This window comes from Hippocampus bargibanti, linkage group LG09, assembly GCF_051943395.1.
Source record: "Hippocampus bargibanti isolate YZ-2025 linkage group LG09, ASM5194339v1, whole genome shotgun sequence".
NCBI lineage: Eukaryota > Metazoa > Chordata > Actinopteri > Syngnathiformes > Syngnathidae > Hippocampus > Hippocampus bargibanti.
Genome location: NC_142742.1, coordinates 20912223 through 20932797, shown reverse-complemented (window position 1 = coordinate 20932797; position 20575 = coordinate 20912223). Strand labels below are relative to the sequence as shown.

At 44.9% G+C, this 20575-nt stretch overlaps 1 protein-coding gene across 3 annotated transcripts; it reads left to right on the top strand.

Annotated features, from left to right (window-relative positions):
* The first annotated feature begins 1194 nt into the window (after positions 1-1194).
* On the top strand, positions 1195-15870 carry LOC148893942 (b(0,+)-type amino acid transporter 1-like). 3 transcript variants are annotated; one of them, XM_089004955.1, is made up of 7 exons: positions 1195-1975; positions 7681-7814; positions 9189-9318; positions 11090-11105; positions 11305-11439; positions 11517-11604; positions 14812-14979. In XM_089004955.1, the coding sequence occupies exons 1-7, from the start codon at positions 1283-1285 to the stop codon at positions 14831-14833; spliced, it is 1218 nt and encodes a 405-aa protein (XP_088861081.1). In that variant the 5' UTR covers positions 1195-1282; the 3' UTR covers positions 14834-14979. The 3 variants fall into 3 exon arrangements, with proteins under 3 accessions (XP_088861081.1, XP_088861082.1, XP_088861079.1); XM_089004956.1 differs by having other exon boundaries at positions 11305-11429; positions 14812-14951; XM_089004953.1 differs by lacking the exon at positions 11090-11105 and having other exon boundaries at positions 11305-11429; positions 14812-15870.
* The last annotated feature ends 4705 nt before the right edge of the window (positions 15871-20575 follow it).

The following is a 20575-nucleotide window of genomic DNA, read 5'->3' as shown; positions in this document are numbered from 1 at the left end:
TAGCATCTAAAATACCCAAAACACACAGTATGATATTTTTATTCAAATGCAAAACACCAGTAAAAATGACTTAAAGTGTCCAAAATCTGCAAAAAAATGAGCTGCGAATTGGGCATTTTCAGAAAGTCCCGCCCCCAATTCGTGACGTCACGCCAAGACGTCTTGCATTGTTGGAGAATCAAAACAATGGCTTCAGATTCGGAGAATATGCTTTCTTGTTACACATCCAGTTATGAATATGATTGAAATAGTTCTGAAGAGGAAAGCATACATTTGCAATCAATTAAAGAATTTATTCCGTGCCATTTTCAGGCAACATTGGGGGAAAATGTATCACCGAAAAAGAGGCAGAAAATGGCGACCGACCTCCTGTGAAGAATTAATCAGCCCGTTTCCACAAGCTGATAAATTCCTTATATGGAGCTTGGTCACCCTCTTCTGGCTCTTTTTGGTGCAACATGACGTTTTCAGACCAAACAAGCACAGCAAAATGCATTGACGTGATGGAAGAACTGCTACAATGTGTTATTTTTTTTCGGTCAGGGGCGTTCCTTCAGTGACGTAGGGTGAGGACTCGTCACCAACTCAAAAACAAGACTTCCGGAATATTCAGTGCGAGTCTTAAAACGTAAAATATAGCTATATGCGGTGGAATCTTTGTTAAATACGCTCAGTAGAAGTCATTTGAAGCCATTTTACAAATGATGGACACAACTTGTCTGGAGACGTCGGTTGTCCTTTAATGTTCTTGAGGCGAAAAATTCGTGAGCTGAAGCGTTCGTCAGCGGAGGTTTTACTGTATTGTGTGTACAAGTTGGCTGATTGTGTTGTTTTACAAATATTTACCAAACCAAGCATTCATGCCGCGCCAGGCATCCGAAGCTCTAAACATGATGAATCAGAATTCATATATAGATTAGAGACTATGCTTTCTGTGTCGCACGGTGAATGTGTCTTCATGTCTAGCAAACATTTCACACTCAACAAAGATCAAATCGCCTTTGCTTGAAAATGAAAGTGGAGAGATCAAAACCGTTTTGGAGCATGATCGAAGATGATTTCTTATCTTTTACAGTCTTTTTATGCTCTTCAGAATCACGCAGTCATCTGCTAAACATTTACAAGGTGTGTGGGGTGCAGTTTTATTGGAGTCAAAAGCTTAATGTTTTCCTCATCCTCATCATCTGAGTTTTGTCCTTCCCTGCAAAAAGGCACATCTTCGTCATTAGGAGTGTCGTCGTCAACACTAGTTTGGTGATCTTATCTATACCAGGCAGAAGCCATGAAAATGAAAAGGGAAATTGGTTTGATTGGTGGCGTGTCATTTATTTCGGGAACAATGATTGGATCCGGGATATTCATGTCGCCGCAGTTTGTGCTGACCTACTCGGGAAGTGCTGGAGTGAGTTTGTTGATCTGGGCCCTCTGTGGAGTTGTGGCCATGCTTTCGGCCATGACCTACACCGAACTTGGAACGCTTATTCCTGAGTCCGGTGGCGAATTTATTTACATCCTGCGGATTTTTGGGCCTTTTCCTGCTTTCTTTGCAGCAGTCACTGCCATTGTGGTTGTTAAGCCTTTTGGTGTTGCTGCGGTGGCACTCGGCATTGCAAAGTATGCAACTGCTCCTTTTTACAATGGATGCGACCCACCGGAGCTGTTGGTGAAGTGTGTTGCGGCTGCGGCCATACTGTCTGTCGCCATCATAAACGTCTTGAACGTACGGATTGCTGTCAGAATCCAAGTTGTTTTCCTGGTGGTCAAGGTCTTAACATTGGTGATCATTGTCATCGGAGGAATTGTTGCACTCACTCAGAGCACTCGAGTCCTTGTGCAAAACTTGAATGTTGACGATGCATTTAAGGGCACTCGGTCCTCCTTTAGCACTCTTGGGATGGCATTTTACCAAGGACTCTGGTCATATTCTGGCTGGTACAATTTAAACTATGTAATTGAGGAGCTGAAGAAACCCCAGGTGAGACTGTTTAAAAAAATGTGGATTTTACATTATAGTCATTGTATCCTTACAAATTCATGCACTGAACAAATGTCTGTGTGATATTGTGAATTTCCACAACTGTTATGCTGAACAAAAGTTATACTTGTAATTGCAATCTTTTTTATGACATTTAACATTGATGAGAAGGTTTCTTCAGCCGTCATCTATCTGTACTTCTTTGAAGGTGTCGGACATTTCGCTTCTTATCCCGCAGGCTTCGTCAGCGAACTAAAATCTTTTGCTGGTAGTTTTGGCCCTAATATATATATATTTCTACTGTTCTATGATTGATCCCTGCTGCCAGGTTGGGGGAAGCAGAGGACTACTCCCTACGGCTACACTAATTACTACTATGGTCCTGACTGAATACTTCTATTGTCCTGCCTGAGTATGGGGTGTACGACTGGCCTGATTGCCCCATTTGATCTGATATCACCTCATCAGTATAACTAAGCCTATGTTGACTAAGAAGTCAGTTGTAGGAACGATCCAAATTGAACCTCACCCCACCATGGCGATTTAGTGAAGGGTTTTGCTGTTTTATGAAAATATCTTACTCTCCTTTCAAACCATCTATTTTCTTTCGCTAAGATTTTAACCTCATTGTTGTCAAATGAGTGGAAGCTATTTTCATAAAACAGCAAACAACCTGGGAGGAGGGACCAATCATAAGGGTCTGGCACCGCCACGTCTGGACAGTAGGGATATACATAGGGCCAAAACTACCAGCAAAGGATTTTAGTTCGCTGACAAAACCTCTGGGATAAGAAGCAAAACACCTTCACAGAAGTACAGATGACGGCTGAAGAAACCTTCTCATCGATGGACCACTCCTTACATTTAACATTGGCAAAAGAATGCCTTCATAAATTCTGTGAAAAATTTACAACTTCACTCCTTGTCTAACCGGGCCAGTAAAATTCAGGTCATAGCACTTGTTGTCTCTCAATCACTTAGTCACACCCCCTCTCCATAAGGAAAACAATCCAATGTCATGATGTCAGCCTCATATGAAGAGGCTAAATTACACGTTGTCACTGTGCACTTAACTAGAGCGGATCTAAATACTGATCTCAATCTGTCTGGGTTTTCTCTGGGTTCTGGCGTTTCCTCCCACATTTCAAAAACATGCAAGCCAGGTTGATTGGACACTACAAATCGTCCCAAATAGTGAACGTGAGTGCGGATAGCGGTTCGTCTGTTTGTGTCCTGTGACTGGCTGGCAACGGGTTCAGAGTGTCCCCTTGCCTACTGCCCGGAGACAGCCAGGAGAGGGTCCAGCACCAAGCCCAAACAAATGTCGACTTCAGAATATAAGGAGGCAATATACAAATGAGAGGCGCATGTGAATAAGTGACAAGGCAAATTCCAATGTGATTTGTCCTGCTTATAAAAGTTGGGATGTGTATCATGTCCTCAGCCTGGCCTTTTTTATTGCACCAGCAACATAAAAATTCAAGATTACAGTTACTTATGTGAAGTTAAACACGTTCACGGAAAGATCCTCAGCACATGAGTGTGATTAGAAAGCAACCCAAAAAAAAATTATATATATTTTTCAAATTCTTCAATAGCACCCTTATCTGGTCCATTTTCAAGTACAGTAAAGTCTCGTTATATCGATATCGGATATATCGATAGTCCCGGTTATATCGATACTATTTCTATGCACGGACGGAGAAAATTACATGCAAACAGGGTCGGATATATCGATAGTCCCGGTTATATCGATATTTTTTCGGACTCCCTTGAATATCGATATAACGAGACTTTACTGTACTTGAATCTCAAAATCACGTTTTCTGAAAATGGGAGGAACCTCCAGAAAACCCACGGCAGGAAAACACATGTAGCAAGACTGTCTCTTGTACATGGAAACCAAAACAAGTATCATTAAAAAAATGATTCAACTTATTTGAGAAAGCAAAAAACAAGGAGAGACACCATTCACAGATCTATCAAGAAAGCCCCATGCGCTCTCTTTTGGATTGGATTGGATTGGATTTGCCTTTATTAGTCTCACAGTGGAGAAATTTACATTTCACAGCAGCAAAGTGATGAAAGGAATGAAAGTAGAAAAAAGAAATACATGAGCTGCTGGAAAGGCAGCCACTCTCGCGACGCCGTCTTGAAGTCACAAGAACAAAAAAAAAAACTAAATAACAAATATGACAAAACAAAGACAACATGACAAAACAAAGACACAGAGAGTCATTCATTCTTTAGGACTTGCTGTACCCTCTTTGTGATGACATGAAGCAGTTCTAGATGAAAGATGAGAGGATCAAAGCGTCTTTCCACCAGTGGATCAGGGACATCATGGTGGAACGTGCACGTCGACTACAAGCTAAATGTTGAAAGCAAACACGCAGCTGTAGCATCCATTGACGAAAAGAGATTGTCTCACATTCCTGTCCCACATAAATCTGCTTCAATTCCAAGCCGCAACAGTTCCAAAGACGCATCGGCGCTCTGTGCTGACGCTCCTTTCTTCTTATAGCGGGCTCCTCAAGCCATGCATCCATCCAGCCGCAGACTGTCCAACAGCACCGACCTTTCCGCTGAACAAAGCGGGGCTCTGAAGATGCTGCCCATTACAGGGGCAAAAAAAACACAATGGCCCCTTTGGTGTCCAGCCATGGCAGTCGAATGGCACGGACATTCCTCCCATTCAAAAACAGTACTGGCATATTCATGCTGCCGAAAAGGCGCAACCGCTCAGCACAGTCTCCTCCTTGATGAATGTCATGGTCAAAAATGCTGAAAAACAATCCATATCCATTCCACACGACGCCCAACAATACAAAGTAACAAAAGAAAACACAAAACAAGACAAAAACAACAAAAAAAAGCAAGGCTCATGAGAGCACTTGCTGACGGCTGCCTACACGGGCGCCATCTTGGACTTGGATCTGCTTTTCTTTTCTTTGAGAGGATTTAAGGTCAGCACGATCAGCATTTTGGGCAGCTAGCTACACATGCATGCAGTTAAGTCTATGAGTAGGCAACTTTGCTTATCGACAAAATAACTGGTCAGCATTCAATGGTATGTCCCATTTTACGAATGTTATTTATCAAATTCCCATTACAATTGAAGCAAGGCATAAGTGCTCACCCTTAGGCCTGTACGAATGATTGACAGAGTGTAAATTTCTGGTGGTAAGAAAAATATATTAAGTGTTTAAATGTGCTATAAAGTTGGTGGATGTAAAATTTTTGTCCATGTCTCAGCAAAGCAACATGCTTTCATTTAAATAATAGAAGTCTTAGTGAGCTCCACTCATGTGTGTATGTGGGGGAGGGGGCGTGTGCGTGCGTGTGTGTGTGTGTGTGTGTGTGTGTGTGTGTGTGTGTGTGTGTGTGTGTGTGTGTGTGTGTGTGTGTGTGTGTGTGTGTGTGTGTGTGCGTGCGTGCGTGTGTTTGTATGTGAGACCAACAGGTGGCACTGTAGTGCTCCTCTGGCAGCGGCACACCTATTGGTCAGTCACCCATTAGTAGTTTTATTAATTAATTTATGTTTTTGCGAAAAGGACTCCTTGCCTATCTACTGCGTGTCGGGTTATTTGATGAAAAGGTTTCTTCAGCCATCCTCTGTACTTCTTTGAAGGTGTCGGACGTTTCGCTTCTTATCCAAGAAATTTCCTGAGCAAACTAAAGTTTTACTGGTAGTTTACGCCATATATATATACATATATATATATATATATATATATATATATATATATATATATATATATATATATATATATATATATATATATATATATATATATTCCTACTGTCCAGACATGGCGGTGCCGGACTCTGCTATGATAGGTCCCTCCTCTCAGGTTCGGGGGAGCAGAGGACTACTCCCTGCAGCTCCACTGATTGTTCCTATTGTTCTGACTAACGCCTGGCCTGATTGCCTCACTTCCACTGGTATGACCTCATCAGTATTACTAATCCTATTTTGCCTAAGCAGGCTGTTGTACGAACAATCCAAATTGAACCTCCACCCCACCTGTCACGTCCTGCTCGAGGAGTGGGGACAGTACTCGAAGGACAAAGAAAAATAGAAAGGAATTGGATCCAAAATACACGGTGGAGACGGCAAGTTTAAGAAAAGGTCTTTACTAAGACATGTAGGACAAAACAGGGAGTAAGAACCGAGTGGACCAACGGGACCAACCTGCGTACTGACGGAAGACAGCGGAACAACACAGAATACACCAGCGCAACCGAGCGGGAACAGGTGGCTATTATAGCCAGAAGGCACAATCAAGAAAATGAGCAACATGTGATTGAGTCCGGAGAGCAGGGAGGGGTGAGCTCCTGGCGCTGAGGAGGATGTGACACCACCATATCAGTTTAATGAAGGATTTAGCTGTTTTATGGAAATCGCTTCTTTTACTCTCCTTTCAAACCATCTATGTTCTTTCCCTAAGATTTTAACCTCATTGTCGTCAAATGAGTGGTTGCTAGCTTTTAGGTGGACAGTAGGGATATATATAGGGCCTAAACTACAAGTAAGACTTTAGTTTGCTGACAAAGTTTCTTGGATGAGAAGCGAAACATCCGACACCTTCAAAGAAGTACTGATGACGGCTGAAGAAACCTTTTCATTGATGCACCACTCCTGTACGACTGAGAGCTTACACAGACGTATCGGGTCATTGTTTGTCATGTTTTTTTTTTGTTTTTTTTTTTTGGGATGGGGGGAGGTTACATTAGTTTTAGGACGTTGGTTTGAATTTAATTTTCTCTGTGTTTTTTAAAAACATTATAATAATAATACATTTCATTTCTAAGCGCCTTTCAAAACTCTCAAGTCTTCTGCTTGATTTTCTCATTGTTATATTAAACCACCATATTCATGACACATCGAACTTTTGCCATGGTATCACTGAAATGATTGTTAGATTAGAATATTATTAGTTAATATAAGCATTAACCTTTAAAATTGTAACAATTATGAACGGAATTAAATATTTCCCTAATTGCGCAATGTTTAACCTAACAATTGCCATGTTTGTTGTGAGAGGGATGACCAAAAAAACGGCAAGTTGCTCACAGATGATTTATTCCTAACAATTTGATCGAATACAGAATTCTGGGTCTCAGCTCCCTCACACAGAAAATATTCGTGTGCCCTCAAATCAGTAACAGAGATAAAAGACAACGACAGAGACCGAGGAGCCCAGATTTAAAGGTGTACTACATGCATATTCAAATTTGGCCCACACAAAGAAATCAAGCCCTCCATTTGATCCTTCCTGGGATCTGGTTCACATCACAGTTCCCAGGGTGTTTTTCCTGAGCTCCAGGCGGGGTGGAAGGTAGATAACAAGTTGTATCCTGTCGAGTCAGTGTTGGGTCACTTCTTTTAATCTCAGTTGTCCAGTGTTTGGCCATGTTGTGGTTTCACACTTTCTTTGTGTGTGACAGCCGGCTCCCCATTTATCTCCTGGCACCTGAAACAGATGTCTCCAACCAAACACCACGTCTTTGTCCGCTTATCTATCTATTATAAGCAAATCAATATTTATACTGATTAAAGTTACTATTTCAATGTTTATCTTGAGCAATGGTTAATTTGGATAAATACAGGTATTTATTTCCTTCACAATACACATGTACAGTAATGACATTGTAATTGTGGAAGTCCCCCTCCATTCTTTGTGCACTTTCATCTGTTGCAGGTGAATCTTCCGAGAGCAGTTGTCATTGCCATTTCACTGGTGACTGTCTTGTATCTGCTGGTGAATGTCAGCTACCTGACAGTAATGACGCCTAAGGAGCTCATTTCATCCAGTGCAGTGGCCGTCACGTGGGGGTGAGGAGCAGCACGTGACAAAGATGTTTCACCTTGTCTTGGTCAATTATTTCCTGTGAATTATTCTTTTGAACGTGAAAATGAAGTTGTATATCTAAGCTTTACCTACAGTCAGCAGTGGGCAGGTCTGTTTGATCTGGGATGGGGTTAGGCGTCCCAGCCACCACGAGTCTCCCTGTCTAGGTCAGCATGCCACATAGACAGTAGGTTATTGTAGGGCTTGTCTACCTACGCATGTAAAGCCTGGACCCAGCAGATTGCGTGGAGGAAACCACTAGACTGGTTCAACAGGCATTAAGGTGGGCCCAGCAAAGCGTTGTGGAGCGCATGTAGGGTACAGTGAGACACGTAAAACACTGTGGTCATCCACTGCATCCCGACCCATCCCCAGTCGTCTTGACTCTGTCTTGCCACTGAATTCTGATGGGCTGGGACGAGAGAGTGAGGCAGACGACATTGCGCAACTCTCCTTCACTTTAATCAAACTCACGCGCAAGTCATCTTCACCACCCCCCACTCCAGTGAAGATGGTCATCTCTTTCCAAAGAGGACGAACACAGTCAGCAAATATACAGTAATTTAGTTTTAATCAGTTGTGTTTATTGTGTGATAATGTTGTTGTGCTCCCATTTAAAACAGAGGACTCCGGTTCTTTGTCTCATCTCATTTTCCGTACCGCTTATTCCTCATTAGGGTCGCGCGGGTTGCTGGAGCCTATCTCAGCTGTCTTCGGGCACGAGGCGGGGGACACCCTGAATTGGTTGCCAGCCAATCGCAGGGCACACAAAGACATACAACAGTCACTCTCACACTCACACCTAGGGACAATTTGGAGTGGTCAATCTGCCTGCCATGCATGTTTTTGGAGTGTGGGAGGAAACCGGAGGACCCGGAGAAAACCCACGCGGGTCCGGGGAGAACATGCAAACTCCACACAGGGAGGCCGGACCGGGATGCGAACCGGCGACCTCTGCACTGTGAAGCCGGTGTGCTAACCACTCGACTACCGGGCCACCGTAGAACTACAAACAATTATAAAAATGAAACTTAAAGGACAACCGACGCCTCCGGACAAGTTGTGTCCATAATTTGTAAAATCACTTCAAATGACTTTTACTGAGCGTATTTTACAAAGATTCCACCGCATATAGCTACATTTTACGTTTTAAGACTCACGCTGAATATTCCGGAAGTCTTGTTTTTGAGTTGGTGACGAGTCCTCACGCCACGTCACTGAAGGAACGCCCCTGACTGAGAAAGGACACACTGTGAACTTAAGCCGATTTGGGGGTGCTGACCCTTTGGCTCAGCAGACCTTGTGCAATGATGTGGTGAGGAAACATTGCGATGAATCTGAAACTTTTCCATCCATAGGAACAAGATCTTTGGATCATGGGGGTGGATCATGTCATTGGCTGCAGCTTTGTCAACTTTTGGGACATTAAACGGATCGTTCTTCAGCGGTAGTCGCATATCCTTTGTTGCTGCACGTGAAGGGCACATGGTGAGCATTTTGTTGTCCTAATATGAAGAGATGTTTTTCTTCACAATTTAAAACAATTGCCTGGTGCCTTCACACTTTTGCTTCCTGTTGCAGAGAATGTAGACATCTCTAGTGCTTTGTCCTGTTTTTTTTTCTTCTGCATTGTTTCTGATGTGCATTGTCTCTGTGTGCCCTGCATTTGGCCGGCAACCAATTCAGGGTGTCCCCGGCCTAGTGTCCGAATACAGCACCCTCACAACCCTAATGACGATTAAGCGGTCTGGAAAATGGATGGATGGATCGATGTTTCTGATGAAAAACTCTTAACATTTCAAATTGTCCGTTTTACTTTTTACATTGGGAGACTGTCCATTCATTTGCAACATTGCTTGTACTGAAGGCCTAAAACGCATGAGCACAGAACAGATATTAGCAACGAAGCAAGATTCCTCCTTTCTCCACTGATTAATATCACTATTTCCAGAAGAGGGCACAGATGGAGACAAAAATGCACCACCTTAAAGTATTTCATCGTTGCAACATGCATATCACTTTGGTAGAATCCATACCTTAAATCATTTTGTTGTTCGAACATTACAATTACAATGGATATCATATACAGATACAGTAAATTCCATTTCTGTGGACTGCGTTCTAAGTAAACACTTTAAGTAGAGTTTAGCGTCTTCAAGCGTTCAAATTGGAAATTATTTTGAACCAATTCCAAATTGGATAAACTGCTGATTCCCTGGAGTTAACCTTAAATTTATTCATTGATTTCACCATAAATTAATCACCATCACTTCATCTAACATGGCACTTCTGTTTCATGATTTATATATATATTAATAATAATAATAATACATTTCATTTCTAAGCGCCTTTCAAAACTCTCAAGGTCACTTTACAGTCACAGGATAGGTTTTTTATGTGGGTGAGCAGCGGCAGCCACATGCGCCAGCGTTCACTCAACCCGGAATTAATTCAAATAGATAGAAAGCTAGCTAGCTAAATGATAGCTAATAGATAGCTGATAGCTAGCTAGATAATTAGCCAGATAGGTAGCTAGCCATATATTGAATAGATACCTAGCCAGATTTTATCTGAAACCTCAGCTCAATCCAACAGTACAGATCCTAACACTGCATTGTGAGGTGTTTGTCTTTTAAAGTTATTAACCGAGTTTCTCATCAGATTGACATTCTGCAAATATAGAATCCTTCTAACTAACTCATGACTGATTTCAAAATTTAATTTTTATTGGTTCACGCATTTCAAACGTAAAAAAATAACATTGTGGTGCTCCAAATAAGTGTTCAAGTGTGTCACAAGCAAAGGCAAATTAAAGTAGTAGTTTGTCTCTACACCTTGTTGTTCGATGCAAAACAGGGGTGTAAAACATTATCTAACAAATATTATAATTAACGAATATCCGCCAGCTAAAATTTCACCACCCAGTAAATGGCAGACATGGTAGCCAAAATTAGCACCAATGTTCTGATGAAATATAAACCTACATACACCCCAGTGTGTTGTATACAGTACAGTGACCCCTCACAAATCAAGGTGAATGGGGGTTGGGACCATGTCGCGAAAAGTGAAAAATGGGGAACCAATCATGTGCTTTGAATGAGTGCCCGTTGCATATGCAGTATAGACACAGATCGCTGTCCATACAGTAAATTCTTAAATGGTTCCTCTTAATGAGGACACAGGAAACAACAGTACATCTGATGTTAAATGAGAAGATTCTAAAGAGTTTGATGTTTCTCTTTCTTCATAAATTGGTTAGTTTTCAGATCTCCCAGGCAAGTGACACACAGACGTAATGAGTCCAAGAGCTTGATCGTGGCATGGAGTCGAGCAAGTCATTTTGCCGTACTGCGATCTCCGTCCAACGCCCGGCATGACATTTTTTGTATCTAATTTATCCTCTTTGCAAACAACATTGCCGTGCTGTCACAGTTGGGACTTGTGAAGGAATAACATATTGTGTGTGGTTTCTAGCCGGAAATTCTGTCCATGGCTCACGTGCACAGGCTGACTCCAAGTCCAGCACTCATTTTTACCACTGTTGTCTCCTTGCTGGTGCTCATCCCCGGAGACTTTCAGAGTATTGTCAACTTCCACAGGTGAACACAGGTTCGGAATTGATACTATTGAAAACAAGCATGATACATTTTTGTATGAATTGAAATGCGTTTCTTGCGTTTGTCAAGTTTCCTTGGCTGGTTTTTCTATGCCATTGCATTCTCGGGCCTCCTCTACCTCAAGATTAGAAAGCCAGAGCTACCAAGGACATACAGGGTTTGTGCCATCTCTTATCATACCATCATCTAACCTGTAACATCCATTGAAGTTACAAAACAGAATACAGTGATTTGCAAATCATTTTCGACTGATATTGAACAAAAACATGTAACTTTTTGATTCCCCAAGACGTATATGTACAGCCACTACAACGGTCTACCAATGACTTATTTCAATGTACAGTATTGTTTTTTCTATCAAAGTTCAGACGGTTATGAAAATCATGAATGTTGAGTCATCAGGACAACAAGGAAGAGGACCATCTGCATCAGGGGTTGGCCATATATGGCTCTTTTGATGATTGCATCTGGCTCGCAGATAAAACTATATGTATTCTTGCTTTTTCACTGTTCATTTCCTGTTTGGACTGCAGTTGGCTGAAAGCGCCATTTTGATTGGATGATATTGATTTTGGTGCAGTTGATGTCGAAAATGTCAGTGGCACTTTGACAAGACCCATGCTACTTTAGCATCAATATACTTCTGCGAGAGACAGCAGAAAGCAAGCGTGCAAGCTAATGAGAAGTGTGCAGCCTAGCCTGCAGTAACTTTGCGTATGGACTCGGCTAGTTGACTTTCATTCTGATTTCTTGGCTGGATTTTTACCAATCATGAAACAGAAGACAATTCATATTACTGGTGAGTATTATCACAAAAATATTTTAAATAATACATTGACATTTTGTTGACATCACATTAATACAGCGTTACCCCCAAAAAACGTGCCCCAACTGTAAATAGGCCCCGTTTCTTAGTGTTTTCTCCGTTCTACAGCATATGTTCTAGATGGTCTCCATTTAGCTCCATGCATTTCTTAAGCACGAAGTTGTCCATGACATTCTTACAGACTGAATTGGTAATGGCTCTCATTTCCTCCTTGATGGCTTTCTTGAGTAACGTGATGGTTCTGGGTTTCCCTGTGTAGACTCTGTCCTTAGATAGCCCCAAAGGAAAAATCTGGGGGGGGGCTTATTTCCGGGCTATGGGGTGCCCACTCAAAATCAGTCTTGACTGATCACTCGGCCTTTGAAGTTCTCTTTCAGCCAATCTCGGGACAGGTTTGAGGTGTAAGAACTTGCTACGTATTGCTGGAACCAGAACTTGCTCATGAGCGACGGTTAGATGGTCTGTAGCTCATTCTTGAAGGTTTTGAGGGCCTCCACATTCCACTCCTTGGTGACTCTCACTGCTGCGCCAGATTCTTTGCTGAAGATTGGACCAATGACGCCTCTGGGCGAGATTGCAGCCCACACCATGCACTTAGAAGAGTGCAGGGACTTGGTGGCTACTTCATTGGGTCTGGAGGACCCCCAGGAGACATTTATCTTAGAGTCCGCCTTTCTATCAAGATGTAAATGGGCTTCATTTGAGGTCCAAAGCAGGTTAAGGAAACTTGGTATCTCCTCGATCTTCTTGAGCATCTTGATTTGTCATAGCCCCACTCTGCTTCTTGTCTGAGGCTGTAAGGGTCTGCAGCGTCTGTATTCTGGATGGGTAAGCCCTGATGTCGTTCAGCAGCACTCACCTGACATACCGAGGGACTGACTCCATTTACGCACAGAGCGTTTCGGACTCTGCTGGAGAGACTGACTCTTTCAACCAGCTCGACTGTTCACTTCTTGGGAAGTCCTCAGTGGCTTGATTTTTTTTTCTTTGGGGTAATTTTAAGGACAGAATCTATGCAGGGGAACCCAGAACCATCACGGAACTCAAGAAAGCCATCAGGGAGGAGATAAGAGCTTTCGTGCTGCGCCTCAGGAAATGCACGGAGCTAAATGGAGACCATCCAGAACATATGCTGACACCAGTCTTTTGAAGTGGTGTTTTGAATATAATCAACTAGTTATGACTAAATTATCATTTCATTCAGACAAAACACGAAGAAACGGGGCCTAATTTAAGTTGGGGCCGGTTTTTTTGGGGGTCACCCTGTGTATGTCTGTGTGTGTGTGTGCATTTGTTTCTGTGTGTGTGTGTGTGTGTGTGTGTGTGTGTGTGTGTGTGTGTGTGTGTGTGTGTGTGTGTGTGTGTGTGTGTGTGTGTGTGTGTGTGTGTGTGTGTGTGTGTGTGTGTGTGTGTGTGTGTGTGTGTGTGTGTGTGTGTGTGTGTGTGTGTGTGCGTGTGTGTGTGTGTGTGTGTGTATGTGTGCGTGTGTGCGGTGTGTGTGCGTGTGTGTGTCTGTCTCTCACAGAAAAAAATATTTTGCTTTTACAGCTCTCTTAGTCAAAAAGGTTCCCGACCCCTGACCTGCATGGTTATCAGGACAAAGTTAAAAAGCGATCATCTGTGAGTCACATTTTGACAGTGTGGCTTGCAGAGCACAAGTACTAGAGTGGCTTGCCAGCAGTCCTGACCTGTGTCTCATTGAAAATGTGTGGTGTGTTCTGAAGTGCTTCAAATCAACAATTGAGACTAGGCGGTAACTGAAGTTGCACATCAAGCCAGAATAGGGAAGAAATCCACTGACAAGGATTCAACAATGTGTGTCCTCAGATCCCAAACAATTTCAGATTGTGTGGTCAAAAGAAAAAAATCCCCATTCCATATTTTTAGAATATATTGCAGGTATAAATTCACAATGAGTGCATATTGGCAAATAATAATAAAAAAATAAAGTTGATCAGTTTGAACATTAAGGGTGGCCCGGTAGTTGAGTGGTGAGCACGCTGGCTTCACAGTGCAAACGTCGTCAGTTTAAGACCCGGTCTGGCCTTGTGTAGAGTTTGCATGTTTTCGCCAGGCCAGCATGGGTTTTCTCCGGGTACTCCGGTTTCCTCCCTCCCACATTCCAAAAACATGCATGGCAGGCAGATGACTCCAAATTGTCCCTCGGTGTGAGTGTGAGAGTGACTGTTGTATGTCTTTGTGTGCCCTGCGATTGGCTGGCAACCAATTCAGGGTGTCCCCCGCCTCGTGCCCGAAGACAGCTGAGATAGGCCGAGCACCCCCCGCAACCCTAATGAGGATACATCGGTCTGGAAAATGGATGGATGTTGTTTGAACATTAATTATCTTATCTTTTACATATATTCAATTGAATGTAGGCAGGAAATGGACTTGCAAATCACTGTCTTGCTTTTATTTATTTTTCACACGATGTATTAACTTCTTTGGCAATGGGGTTTGTGAAATCAAACGATATATATGAAAAAAAACACAAATGGATGTCTCAGCATCTGTGCTCTTCTCCCTTTTTTCCTTCAGGTTCCCATCATTTTGCCCATAGCGGTTCTCATCGCAGCAGTGTTCCTCGTGCTGGCCCCCATCATTGACGATCCTCAGATCGAATTCCTTTATGTGATTTTATTTATCTTCAGTTGGATCCTCATCTACATCCCTTTCATTCATTATAAGCTATGTCCAAGTCTGTTGACCAAGTTGACCGTATTCTTACAGCTGTTTTTAGAGGTCGCCCCACCAGAGAAAAACGTGTGATGCAGACTGAAAGATTTTGTTTGGTTTAAAGCTTACTCCTACCTAACAACATAATCAGGGAGAAATGATTAAAGACGTGTAATTTCAAACAATTGTAAATGACTTACTTCTGAACCATAGTAAAGCAAATTACATTAAATAAAGCATGATATATATATATATATATATATATATATATATATATATATACAGTAAAGTCTCGTTATATCGATATTCAAGGGAGTCCGAAAAAATATCGATATAACCGGGACTATCGATATATCCGATCCTGCGTCGAACTGCATTAAACAAAAGCCGCCAAAAGAGGGCAGCCAAGCGCCATATAAGAAAAGGATCTGGCCATTAGCTCCTTTTTTTTTTGGGTGAGAGATGTTCCCCCAATGTTGCCTCAAAATGGCACATATAATTCTTTAATGATTGTAAACATGTATGCTTTAATCTTCAGAACTACAGTGTATTTGAAACATATTCATAACTGGATGTGTAACAAGAAAGCATATTATCCGAATCTGAAGCCATTGTTTGGATTCACAAGCAATGCAAGACGTCTTGGCGTGAAGTCATTTTTATTTGCATTTGAATAAAAAGTGACATCGGCTGTCCTTTAATACACAGTATGGAATGTTAATAATTTTCAAAATCATCGCGCTTCAGCAGACAAAACAAGAAACATTGTTGCAAAAAACGATTGCATTCATATACAGTACAGTGGGCATGTAGATAACACAACAGGGAAACTGCAACGCTTACATCTTACTGTATTATGTATACAATTTAAAAAAGTCATCAATCTTCTTCTGCTTCCCATTTTTACCTTTTAACACAAACACTTCAATCTCGTCTGATACACACGAGCTAGCGTCTGAAAATGAAAATGGTTCTGCTACACGGGTGCTGGGCACGTAACCAAGTCACCTGACCAAGTCGACCAATGGCGCGACTGATGGCGTGACACGTGACAAAGTCGCACGGCCAAGTCGACCAATAACGCGACCGATGGTGGCTCATGTGACCAAGTCGACCAATGGCGCGACCGATGGCGGCTCACGTAACAAGACACGTGACCAAGTTGACCAATGGCGCGACGGATATATCGATATAAACAACAAAAATGGCCGGCGGGGGATGAAAAGGAGCACCGTAATAACCGGATTATTGTAATAACCGGATTATTGTAATAACCGGGTATCGTACTAAACGGTACTAATTATACATAAAAAGACTAGAAATGTGCAAGGGAAATGAAAATAGTATCGTAATAAGCGGTACTATCGATATAACCGATATCGATATAACGAGACTTTACTGTATATATATCAAGGTGATGCACTCTCCCCACTGCTGTTCTGCATAGGACTGAACCCCCTCAGCCAGATAATCGCCAAGACAGGCTATGGATACCGCCTCAGAAATGGAGCTACGATCATTTCACCTCCTCTACATGGATGACATAAAGCTGTATGCTAAGAGCGAAAGGGACATAGACTCCCTGATCCACATAACCAGGATCTACAGCAGTGACATCGGAATGTCATTCGGGCTGGAGAAATGCAGTCGGATGGTGACTAAGAGTGGCAAGGTAGTCCACACTGAAGGGGTCTCACTCCCTGAAGGAACAATAGCAGACATTGAAAACAGCTACAAGTACCTCGGTATACCACAGGCCAATGGAAACCTCGAACTAGCAACAAGGAAAGCGGCTACGACCAAATACCTCCAGCGAGTGAGGCAAGTCCTCAGAAGCCAGCTCAATGGCAAGAACAAGATCCGGGCAATAAACAGCTATGCCCTGCCAGTGATCAGATACCCTGCAGGAATAATAAGGTGGCCAAAGGAAGAGATTCAGACCACGGATGTTAAGACCCGAAAACTCCTCACCATCTTATTGCCTTAAACGCATTTTCAGAGCAAGAGAAACACGTTTTCGGAACTAAATGTTCTCTTTTGGAGGAGCAGAGGGTGAGTAAACACTGCGTTCTGTGCTTTTCAAGCCGGCAGGATGTTGGCGATGGTCTCCTCCTTCTCTGCCGGCTCGTGGATGCGAGATAGGGCGTCAGGCTTGGTGTTCTGCGACCCTGGGCAGTAGGTGAGAGCAAAGTTAAACCGCGTGAGGAAGTGTGCCCATGCCGCGAGTTGAGTCTCTTGGCGGACCGGATGGCGGCCAGGTTCTTGTGGTCGGTATAAACTGTGAAGGGGTGCTTGGCCCTCTCAAGCCAGTGTCTCCACTCCTGTAGCGCCAGGATGACCGCCAACAGTTCCCGGTTCCCTACATCATAGTTGGCTTCTGCGGGGCTGAGCCGGCGGGAGAAGAAGGTGCATGGGTGAAGTTTCTGGTCGGCAGGTGAGCCCTGAGACAGGACAGCCCCCACTCCGGACTCGGATACGTCGACCGCGAACACGAGGTCCGGGTCAGGATGAGGATGACGTAGGACTGGGGGGTTAGAAAAGGCTTGCCGGAGGCGGTTGAACGCCCCCTGCGCGTCGGGTGACCACCTGAAGGAGACTTTGGTGGAAGTGAGGTGAGTGAGAGGGAGTGCCTTCTGACTATAACTGCGAATACAGCGGCGATAGAAATTGGCAAACCCCAGAAACCGCTGGAGCTGATTGCGCGTCTTCGGGTTTGGCCAATCCACTACCGCTTTGGTTTTGGCGGGATCGGCCCGGAGGTGCCCCTGCTCCACGACAAACCCTAGAAAAGACAGAGAGCGGACATGGAACTCGCACTTCTCTGCCTTCACGTAGAGCCGGTTTTGCAGGAGCCGCGCCAGGACCCGTCGGACGTGCTGCCGGTGTTCTTCTGCAGATTTGGAGAAAATAAGAATGTCATCCAAATAAACAAATACAAAGACGTTGAGGAAGTGCCTGAGCACATCGTTAACGAGGTTTTGGAATACGGCGGGCGCGTTGGTGAACTCACGTACTCAAAATCCCCCAAGGGCGTCTTGAATGTGGTTTTCCACTCGTCCCCCTCTCGGATGCGGACCAGATGGTATGCACTTCGTAAGTCCAATTTAGAAAAAATGGTCGCCGATTGGAGAGGCGCGAAGGCTGAGTCCATGAGGGGGAGAGGGTATTTGTTGCGGATGGTGATGTCGTTCAGAACCAGATAGTCGACACATGGGCGCAGGGATCTGTCTTTCTTTTCGATAAAGAAGAACACTGCGGCGAGCGGAGAACGTGAAGGTCGAATGAGTGCCGCCGCAAGGGAAGAGTCTATGTAGGTGCTCAGGGCTTTTTGTTCCGGGTGTGAGATGTGGTAAAGTCTGGAGTCCGGTCGTGGAGCCCCCGGCTGCAGATCGATGGCGCAGTCGTACGGTCGGTGGGGTGGCAAGGACAGCGCCTTGTCCTTGCTGAATGCCTCCCGCAGATTATGATACCAGCGCGGCATGCCCTCGAGACTGATCTCTTTGGGCGAGCCCCCGCGGGAGGTGTCTCGCCCTGCCGTGGCCGACCGCAGGCAGTTGGCATAGCAGTAGGGGCTCCAACCCTGTATGGTGGGGCCCTCCCAGGATATGGATGGGTCATGGGTACTGAGCGAAGGAAGGCCCAGTACTAACGGCACGTTGTGGGAGGGCATAACTAGGAATTGGCGATGTTCTGTGTGGTTACCCACTAACCTGAGTTTCAACGGTGCCGTGATGCGGGTAACCTTGGCCAGAAGTCGGCCGTCCAAGTCGAGAATCTCCTTGGGGGGTAGGAGCTCTATGAGCTCGCAGCCCAGGGAATCGGCCAGCTGGGGATCGATAAAGCACCCATGGCCCCCCGAATCCACTAGCACCCGTATGGTTTGGGAGCTGGAAGGGGCAATTACGTCGCCGTCCAGCTCCAATCGCGTAACGGGTGTTACTCACCTCCAGAAGTCGCCATGGTCGCCGTTTAGACGGGGACTTGCAGGAACTGGAGATCTTTGGCTGGGGGCGTTGGGTACGACGAGCCCCGGGGTCGGTGCGATCGCTTCCCCCTCCCATCTGCATGGGTTCGGGGGACCCCCCCAAGCGCCGCAATCGCTCGCTGCCGCCGGGTGTGGTCGTCCGCAGCCGGCTTCCGGAGTCGTTGGACCGCTGGTTGCTCTGCTCCCGCTGCCTCTCCCGAAGACGATGATCCAGGCCGATGACAATGTTGATCATTTCGCTTAGGGTGGTGCCAGCATCGCGGGTGGCAAACTCGTCCTTGAGAGCGGCGCTCAATCTGCAACGAAAAACTCCCCTCAGCGCTCGGTCGTTGTAGCCACTGCCTGCGGCCTGAATGCGGAAGGCGACTGAGTATTCAGCGGCCGAACGGGACCCCTGGACGCAGTCGTGAAGTAGCCCCTCCGCCTCGACTTCCGTCACCGGGTGGTGGAAGACTTGGCGCAGCTCGGCCACGAAGTCCGGGGACAAGTGACAAAGTTCAGGTCGAGACTCCTGGACGGCCAGCACCCAAGTCTCTGCCTGGCCTGCGAGCAGGCATGTGATGAAGGCTACCCTAGCCTCATCTCTAACGTAGGCGTAAGGTTGTTGATCGAACACGAGTGAGCACTGCATAAGGAACTGAGCGCAGCGCCCAGGTTCGCCTGCGTAGCGAGTGGGGTGAGGTAAGGGTAACTCGCGCCTACTCACGGGAGGGAGGACGGGGCCGTAAGGGAGGCGAGTCTTGGCGGGATCCATGGTCGGTCGGAGTATTATGTCACGTCCGCTCGAGGAGTGGTGACAGAACTCGAGGGTCGCTGGAAGGTAGCGGGGATCGGATCCGAAATACACGGTGGAGACAGTGATTCAAATAAAGAGTCTTTACTGGGCAACATCAAACAACAGAACGTCGTGAACAAGGAAGGTAAATGACCATAAACAGACCTGCGTGCGGAAGGGTGACGGGGGGCTTCCAGAAATACTCCGACAACGACCGAACGTTAGGTGTGGCTTTTGTAGCCAGATGGCACAATTAAGGGAATGGGGAACAGGTGCGTGAGCCGGGTGAGCCAGGAAGGGAGGGGCCCGCTCCCAGGAGCAGCGGAGGAGGAGACAGGAGGGGAGGGGCGCGCTCCTGACGGCGACCACGATGTGACAATTTTAACATTTAATTTTCATATTTTTCCTCTAAGCATTTTTAAAACATTAAAAATTAGCGCAATATTGTAACACAGGAATAGGAATAAAAGCAACATAAATCCAAAACAGGTAACATCCGTTTTACGACCACGACGGCCAGACTTTTTCTTTTTTTAAAAATTCTAAGGCTGCCGCCGCGACAGCCAGCAACGCTGTTGATCTCCGCATCATGTTTGCGATGCATTTAGTTGAATAAAGACCCGTGATGGTCCTTCTTGTTTAGATCGGTCACGTTCCGAACGAGGCAGAGAGCAGCCGACTCGTCGGAGGGAAGTTGAATGTCTGGATCCCAAGCAAGCGACAGAGACAGAGGTACGTGCAGGATGATTTATTAAGAGCCAGCACAAAGCGCTGGTCCCCAAAATAGGACCAGGGGAATAATCAAAAATAACAAAAATAAAGAATGCCAAAAACGACGAGTGGGGGGGCAAAGTTAAACGCGACCC